This window comes from Myotis lucifugus, unplaced genomic scaffold (assembly GCF_000147115.1).
Source record: "Myotis lucifugus unplaced genomic scaffold, Myoluc2.0 scaffold_1053, whole genome shotgun sequence".
Taxonomy (NCBI): domain Eukaryota; kingdom Metazoa; phylum Chordata; class Mammalia; order Chiroptera; family Vespertilionidae; genus Myotis; species Myotis lucifugus.
In genome coordinates, this window is record NW_005872101.1 from 109,754 (window position 1) to 118,333 (window position 8,580).

An 8,580-nucleotide genomic window follows, 5' to 3' on the forward strand; every position below is an offset into this window, starting at 1 on the left:
CCAGCCCAGCCTCCGAGCCCGTCCTAGGGCCTCGCTCCCCAGGACCCGTCGCTGCGGGCGGATCAAAGACCCTCCCTCTTGTGCACGCACACGTCGCACACACGCCAACCTGCAGGGATAGGAAACGGCGGTGTACTTACCAGGCTCCTTGCCCAGCGGCGGGGCCACCGGCGCTCCCTCCGCCGTGGCTGGTAGGCGCCCTGGCCTTCGCTGTCAGACGGGCGTGCATCTTCCTCTCCTTTCCCAGCCTCCCTCGCTGGTTCGCTGGCAGATCGCAGTTCTTGCTCGTGTCCCTGACGGCGCGTCCCTGGGAGGGTGGTGCCCGCTAACTGCGTCTCTCCCGCAGCCAGGAGCCCGTGACGGCGGCCGGCTCCTGCCTGGCCGGGCTGCTGCCCGAGCTGCGGCACGTGCTGCTGTGGATGGCCAACGCCGTGGAGCTCCTGTACTTCGTGCAGCAGCAGGGCCCCGTGTACATGCAGGGCCTGGAGCAGGGGCCCGACGCCACAGGTAGGCTGCGCGGGCGGTGGCCGCGCCGTCTCGGGACAGACGTCTGTCGGGCTTCCTGAGCGCAAGTGGCGCTGGCGGTCGGGCTCCCCTGTGCCTGTGCCCCGGCGCACGCACTGTCTGCCGTTCACGGCCGCCCCGCTGGTCTCGGGGAGGCCTGGGGGACACAGGCCCTCAGCGGCTTCAGAGAGAAGGCGGGAGCGCGCAGAGCTGTGCGGGGCACGCCGAGCTCAGAGCCTAACGCGGGACGAGGTGCTCGGGGTTTGTGTCAAGTGCTGAGAACGCTGCGAGGGTGACGGGGAGGGCTCAGGGGAAGGTGGCGTGGGCTGCGCCCCAAGGCTCGTGGGCCTTCACTCGTGTGTCTGAGGAGGACTGTGCGGGGCCTGGCCGGAGCCCAGCAGGAGCGGCAGGACCGTCTGCGGTGGGACGGGTGACAGCCGCCCCCAGGGGCTGGGGCCGCAGCCAGTGTGGACGGGCTGGTCTGCCCACACAGCCTCTCCTCGGCCTGGGCAAAAACAAGGCTCACGCCTTCCCTGGCGTCAGGGGGACCTCGGCCTGTCCCGGCTGCACCACAACTGGAGGGGCCCCTGCAGGGATGGCCTGGTGGCCCTGCATGTGGGGGCCTGGGCTGCAGCCATGAGGTGCACTGGGGCTGGGAGGGGACCAGGGAGGAGGATGGGGTTGGCCGGGGCTCCCCGTGAACTGGGCCAGCCGGACACGGCACAGCGTCTGCGTGTGCTCAGCTGTGTCTCCCGAGAGGAAATAACCTGAAAAACAGTCCGCTGACTGGCCCGTCCGCAGCGGGTGGGGGCTGTGGGGGCGTCGGCGCGGCCCTGGGTCTACAGGCTACTTCCTGGCCCCCCTTCGTGTGACGTGCACCTGCCCTGCCCACGCCTGCCCCGCCAGGCCCTCCCCTTGCAGCGAGACCTCCCCTGTGCCCACCTGGCCTCCGGCCACCTCCCTCCAACCCCGCGGGTCCCCTCGAGGCCCCCAGCACCTGGTCGCGGGCGCTGCAGCGGGCCCTGCAGGGAGGCTCCCCTGGACTCGGCCTCGGCCCGCGAGCGCCTGGGCCCCTGCCTGCTCCGTGTGTGGCCTGCGTGATGGCAGGCCGGGCTGTGCTCGGGAGCCCGTGGTTCTGGCTGCCGCAGGAAGAGTCAGCTGGGCCCGTGACTCAGGCTCAGCGTCCGTGGGACAGTCGCCCCGTGGGAGCCGCAGTCCTGGGCCCCGGGGCGGCCTCACGGCTGCGCGCTGTGTGGGCCGCGTCCGGCTTTCTCCGGGGAAGCTGGGGCGACGGCACTGCCTGCTTAGCTGCCCCTCCCGCCTCAGAGGAAGGTCGTTTGGTGGGGAGCCCGGCTGCGAGTAGCCCGGTGGAGGCCGGGAGAGGGTCGCCTCTGCGCACCCCGGGGACCAGGTGGCTGCGGGAAGCAGACAGTGTCCCGAGCGGTGGAGGCTCTGGAGAGCTCAGAGGAAAATTAGCGTCAGAGGGCGAAGGCAAGGTCAGGCGGCCTCGGCCTCCGGCCCCAGCGGAAGCGCCTGTGGGAAGAACTCTGAGCAGAGACGTCCTGTCCTGGGAGCTGGGACGTCACTGTCGTTCCCACAGTCTGTGCGAGGCTCTTCCCCAGGAGCCCTCATCCCCACAGGCCGGGGAGCAGCCGCCGGGGGTGTTGTGTCACCCACTCAAATCCTCCTGGAAGTCTTTGCGGCTTTGCCCAGCGCCTGTCGATCTGGGGGCTCCTCAGGTGCTCAGAGGGGGGCCTCCGTCCTGGGCCTTGGGAACCAGCACTGGAGGGAGGGACGGGGCCTTGATGCTCAGAACAGCTCACAACGGCTCGAGGGGTGCGAAGCCCAGCAGAGCCCGCCGCACAGGCGCGTGTGCAGGTTTCAGTGACGGCAGGGGCCCCGGGGGCGTCTGCTGGGAGCTGTCGTGTTGTGCTCAGTGGGTACCGCTGCCTCCACCTCCGGCTGGAGCCCCAGGCACACGGGAAGGGGGTGGGCTGGCAGCGAGGCGGCCTGCGGCTGGACCCCGCCCTCCAAGTGGGGCCTGCAGCTGGCTTCTCGGCGCCCGCTGGCTCAAGTGGCTGTGAAACACGTCTGTTCTGCCTGTGCTCCGGGCAGCAGCGGCCGCTGCGAGTCTGAGGCCTGAGCCCCTGGAGGACAAACATGGCAGCCGGCAGCCTCTTAGAGCCTCTTGCTGCCCCCAATCTGGGCCCCTCACGCTGCCTGGGGAGGCTGAGGAGCACCCGGACCCCGCCAGGTCCCCAGCGAGACCGGAAGGCCCGGCCTCGGGGAGACCCCTGGGGGCAGGAGGCCTAGCCCTCGAAGGGGAAGGGCCGAGTGTCCAGGCATGGGCAGGGCGGGCCTCTGGGGGCGCGGCCTGTGCTCCTGGGAGGCCCGGCTGCCAGGGGAGCCCCTGTGGTAACTGAGCCACGTGTCCACAGGCTCCACGGAGTCCGTGTTCTCCTGCGCGCTCTCGGCCAGCGAGGAGGCCATGGCGGAGCTGGAGGAGGTGATCCTGTACGCCTTCCAGCAGTGCGTGTACTACGTCTCCAAGGTGCGCCTCCGCTCCGCTCCCTCCTCAGGGCCCGGGCCTGGGGAGCCACCTGCGTGTCCCACCTCACTGGCACCCACCCTCCCCTGCCCCCTCCCCCTCGATGCTCAGGGCGTCTGTGGGCCCTTTGCTGAATCCTTTGTGCCCCCCGGTCGATGTCACCTGCACCTTCCACCGGAGCTTGTACTGAGCCCCCAGAGGCCCAGGCAGCTGTGGGAGCCCCGGGGAACACCCCACGCACCGCCCCCGAGGCCTGTGCCCTGGCCCTGCCAACGCTGCTGGTGTCTTCTCCCCCCAGGCCCTGTACGTCTGCCTCCCGGCCCTGCTGGAGTGCCCCCCTTTCCAGACGGAGCCCCGGGAGAGCTGGTGCCAGGCCCCCCAGCTGCCCGAGGAGCTGCGCCGCGTCGTGTCCATCTACCAGGCCGCGCTGGACCTCCTGCGGCAGGCCCAGGTGCACCCCGAGATTGTGTCCCAGGTGCTGGCCTACCTCTTCTTCTTCTCCAGCACCCTGCTCTTCAACCAGCTCCTGGACAAGGGTGAGGCTGGGCGGGGCTGCGCTCCTGTGAGAGACGCGTGTCCTCCCGGAGCGGCAGGCCGAGCCCTCGGGGCGTCCTGACCCGGGGTCTGTGCCAATGTGATGCGATGCGCAGGGGTTCCGCAGGGAGAGGCCCGGGAGCAGGGAGTCCGCACAGGGTGTCTCGTAGGGGCAGGCGCTCTGTCAGTGTCGGCGTGGGGCCCCTCAGGCCTTTCCTGGTTCCCTGTGTCCCCAGCAGCCCCCAGCCCCTGGGAAACAGGAGGGAACAGGCTGAGAGAAGTGAAGTAATCTTGTCTCTACCTCCCTGCCCCCCAAAGTCCTCACTGCAGACATTCCTCTGTTGCCCTGCCCGGAGGCTCAGGGGCGCTGTGGGCACGGGGACATGAACGCAGGGACAGGCCCCAGCACTGGGGTCACTGTCGTGGGCTTCCCAGGCTCAGCGGGGTCTGGGCAGGGCCTGGGTGGGAGCATGGGGCTCGCTGTAGACTTGGACCGCGTCCCTTCCATGACTGTCACAGCCCCTCCCTCCGTCTTCACCCCCCACCTCCCGTGCTCACCCCGCCCCTCCAGAGGGCCCACCCCAGGCTAGTGCCTTAGAACCCATGTGGGGCTCACATCTGTCCTCGGAGGCCCGGAGGGGGGCGGCCAGGCACAGGGACCAGCTGGGGCCTGGCTCCCTCTGGGGCGGGGTGGCAGCCCGGGCCTCACCCCCCGCTCTCCCTCCCCAGGCCCCTCTCTGAGTTGCTTCCACTGGCCCCGGGGCGTGCAGGCCTGTGCCCGCCTGCAGCAGCTCCTGGACTGGACCAGGGGCGCGGGCTTCGGGGAGGCCGGGGAGCACTTCTTCCGGAAGCTGTCCTGCACCCTCAACCTGCTGGCCACTCCCCGCGCCCAGCTCATCCAGGTAGGAGAGCGTGGAGAGAGCGAGGGGCAGTCAGCAGGTGGTTGGGGCCCTGTGTTGTCACTGAGGCACCAGCCCGAGGACCAGGCGGGGGTGGGGGGGTAGCGGGGTAGTGGGTGGGGAACCTGGCTTCTGGGCCTCAGAGTTGTTTCCGTCCCACAGCCGATCCCACCTGTGAGCAGGAAAACGGCCGCAAAATGTCTGTGGGCTGGGTCTGCAGGGTCTGGACCCTGACCTGCCACAGACAACGTGACCCCACATGGCGGGGGGCAGGGGGGGCTCTGCAGAGGGGACTGACGCTAAGGACCCTGAGATGGGAGAGTGCCCTGGGTTAGCCATGCGCTCCATTTAATCGCACGAGCCCTTCCGACGTCAGCGATGAGAGACAGGACAGAGGAAAACAAGGGACTTGACCCGCGCTGCTGGCTCTGGAGATGGAGGCGGGGCGGCGGCCCGCAGTGCCTCCCAGAGCTGGGGAGGGCCGTGCCCCCACAGGCACTGCATTCTGACCACCCTGCCCTGGAACCTCCGGAAGGAACGCAGTCCCGCCGGCCTGGATTTGAGCCCAGAGTGACCCCCAAAAGTGTAAGAGTGTACATTCCTGTTGCCTTAACTGCTACCTAGTGGTCATCTGTTACAGCAGCAACTGGAAACTAATGCATCACCTCACCCTCCTCCCCACCAGCTGCCTGACAAACTGTCACAGATCATCCATGAAGCCAGACCAGTGGTGCTGCCTGCCTGCCTGGCATCACCCTAACGCGTCTCCGGAGTGACCGTGAGCGTGTGTACAGGCCGCCGGGAGGGCATGTCTGAACCGAGGCGGTAATGTGGCTGTGGGCCATCTCCAGGCCAAACCCTGAGCTGCCGCCAGCACAGCCAGCACAGCATGATGCCCGTGCGGGGACGGCGGGCATTTCAGCTTGGTATAAAAGTGGAACAATCCACGTCTACCCAAAGATCAAGACCTAGAAGCCTCAAGAGGCACCCATCCTGCTGCTAGGAGGGGCACAGCTGCGCCTACGGAGCGCCTGCGAGTGCGGCGGCTGGCACGCCACAGCCATCGGTTTAAAGGCCCAGAAAGCCCCGGAGCCACGGGGACCGAGGCAACCACAAAGCTGTTCTGCTGTGGCTTTTCCTCGGGGGCATTTGCCTCATCGGGGGCCAGGGCCTGTGTGAGATAGAAATCTAGGCTTCGTCCAGATGGGCCAGAGCTGGGGGCGTTCAGAGCAGCCTGGCCGTCTACAGCGAGGGAGACAAACGTGTGACCCTTGAGGAGCCTGAGAGGAATGGTGCTTCCCCCTCATGACATTTGACAAAATTGTGAAGCTCCAGGGTGTGGGCTGGGAAGGGCTTTAAACTGAGCAAACACTCTGAAAAGCCAAGTGGAACTGGTGGTAGTTTGACCACTGGGTCAGGGTGATCAGTGACGATGAAGATGCATATACTAAACTGGTGGGTGCAGTTAAAGCAGTGCCAACAGGCAAAACAATAGCCTTAAGGACACATGTTAGAAAGCAGGGAAGGCTGGGCGATCACCACGAAGCAAGAAAAAGAAAAACAAGTCAAACCCAGAGCAGGTAGAAGGAACTCTTAGCCAAAATCAGTGAAATAGCAGACAGACCTGTAAGAGCAGCATGAGGGGAGAGCGGTGTGCCGGCCACGTGAGGCACCTGCTGCACAGCCCCCAGCAGGTGCGTCACTGCTCCAGGCAGCCTGCCAACTGCAGAGCGCGCCGTAGGTGGGGGGAGCAGCCCCCGAGGAGCACTGCTGTGGTTCCCACGGTGCAGGAGGGGCGGAGGCAGAGGTGGGGCATGAGGTCGGAGAGACAGGTCGGCTGGCAGACTTGCCCGTGCAGGGCCAGGTGACGTGTTTCAGGCTCTGCGGGCCACAGACATCGAAGTCCCAACTTATTCTCTTTGAAGCCCTTTAGAAACGGGAGCTGCACTCAGCCGGAGGGCTGTGCACTCGCAGCTGCAGGCCCCCATTGGCCAGACTGTCCAGGGAGAAGAAACCCTTCAAAAAGCCACGCATGTCCTCACAAAGATAAACGCAGCACCACCGCGAACACCAGCAGGCTCTGTAAGAAAGAGAATAGAAAGGACCCTTGGACATTAAAGTCCTAGCAGCAGAGCTGGAAGATGAAGTTGAGGAAATCACCCGGAAAGTAGAGCAAGGAGCTGAAGCGGGGCGCTCGGTGCCCGCAGCTGGAGAAACAGCTCAGGGCGGCGGGGATTCTAGGAGCTGGGAAATCAGCAAGAACCACCCCCGGCCAACTGCTGTCCTGAGCTGGTGTGTGGCCTGGGGTGTTAGCAAGAGGACAGCGTGGACACTGGATGACCACAGCCTGGGCCTCTTGCTGTTGGCAGTAAAATCGAGCAAGTGAGCGAGAGAGCGAGCAAGGAAGAAAGGCAAATGAAAGGACCAACGTTCCAACAGTAGGAGTCCAGGAAGAGTTGAGAAAACAGTGGCCCAGGAGCAAACACAGGCGAGGACAGCCCAGCCCGCAGCCTTGCACCAGCCCACATGTGGTCCCAGCACGTGGCCCCCGCGTGGAGCCAGAACAGTGGACAGAGAAACCCGCCAGCTTCGGAGAGGAACACGACTCACCAGCGGCACCGCCTGCGACCCCGAGCTGACCCCTGCATGTGGGCCCAAGGCCTGCGTGCTGGCTGGGGACACGCCTTTTGCCTGTGCCCCCGAGGTCTCAGAGGCAGACCACCCCTGGGGGTGGGTCCTGCTGGTGCCTGCTGGGCCCTGACCTCGAGCGCCTGCCTCCTGTCCCTTAGATGAGCTGGGAAAGCCTGCAGGCCGCATTCCCTGCCCTGAGCCCCGCGCAGCTGCACCGGCTCCTGACTCAGTACCAGCTGGCCTCGGCCATGGGCCCCATGAGCGTCTGGGAGCCGGGCGCCCAGGACCGCCCCGAGGCCTTCGACTCAGGTGAGCCCCTCCTTGTCAGGACCGCTGGGGGTGGGCCCTCCGGGGGGCCTTCCCCGGAGGAGCCCGCAGAGCCTCTGGCGCCTCCGCCCGGCCGTCTTCCTCCTCGGTGCCCTGCCCTGTCCCCCACTGGGGGCCTCCACAGCTGGGGGGTCAAGGAGCCCACCGTCCATGGCTCAGGCCAAAGGTGCCCCCTGCCCCTCCTGGAGCCCGAGCATGGGCCTCACCCAGTGCCCAGCCCAGGAAGAGAGCAGCCCACATGCTGGGCACTGCTGCACCACCCGTGGATTGTTCCGATCACGTATGTTCACACACGGTGCACATGACGCACCTATGTGTGGTTTTATAGATTAGACCTTAGAGATAGATGTGCGCTTCATTAGCATTATCTATGTCGTAACAAGGACGGAGGGAAGGACGGTGGAGGACACGATACAGTGGGCGCGCGCCCTGCTTACCTCGGGTGGGCGTGGAGGCAGCGACCATCTCCGAGCAGGGCTGCCGGCTCCATGGGACGCGTTTGTCCCATTTTCTGGTTCACGGCCAAGGCCCGTGTTGGAGCAGAGCCTTCCTGCTGGAAGGGGCTCATGTTCAGTCCAGGGCAGCGTGCACAGGGCCTCTCGATCCCGGTGCCGCGGGGGCTGCGGGCAGCATGGCCCGGAGGCCGGTGGGAGCAGGTGTCAGCCAGGGCTGCCGCCTTGCAGGCTGATGCTCAGCTCCCGGAGGCAGCTGGTGGGGTGCAGGCTGGGGGTGTGGCCAAAGCTCCAGGGGGCGGGGCCTTGTTCATCCTGGGCGGTCACTGGGATCCAGAAGGAACCAGAGTGCGGTTTGGGTGGTCACCCTGCCCGGCCCCTCCCCACTGTCCCGGCAGGTCAGTCTGCGGGCCCCGGGCCCCATTGGGGAGGCGGGCGGCCCCGTGGGTGAGGCATCGGTGCTGTCCCCACAGAGGACGTGCTGGAGTCCTACGAGAACCCCCCGCCCATCGTCCTGCCCAGCGAGGGCTTCCAGGTGGACCTGGAGGCGGACTGCCCGGACGACAGCATCTACCAGCACCTGCTCTACCTGCGCCACTTCCTGTGGGGCCTGCGGAGCAAGCCCGGCGCCCGCGGGGGCGCCCAGCCCCAGGTCCCCGAGGTACCGCCGGTTGCCGGTCTGGGT

The 8,580-nt window shown here is 66.7% G+C and overlaps 1 protein-coding gene across 1 annotated transcript in view; it reads left to right on the forward strand.

Annotated features, from left to right (window-relative positions):
- The window catches only part of LOC102434693 (ras-associating and dilute domain-containing protein), a gene marked incomplete at its 3' end in the record, with an annotated part of 32,769 nt that extends 24,213 nt beyond the window's left edge, over positions 1-8,556 (forward strand). Inside the window, exons 5-10 of the mRNA XM_023747919.1 lie at positions 347-507; positions 2,943-3,055; positions 3,351-3,588; positions 4,316-4,488; positions 7,275-7,425; positions 8,369-8,556. Of these exons, the coding sequence (XP_023603687.1) occupies positions 347-507; positions 2,943-3,055; positions 3,351-3,588; positions 4,316-4,488; positions 7,275-7,425; positions 8,369-8,556 (1,024 nt within the window). The remainder of the gene's footprint in view (positions 1-346; positions 508-2,942; positions 3,056-3,350; positions 3,589-4,315; positions 4,489-7,274; positions 7,426-8,368) is intronic.
- Positions 8,557-8,580: the final 24 nt, after the last annotated feature.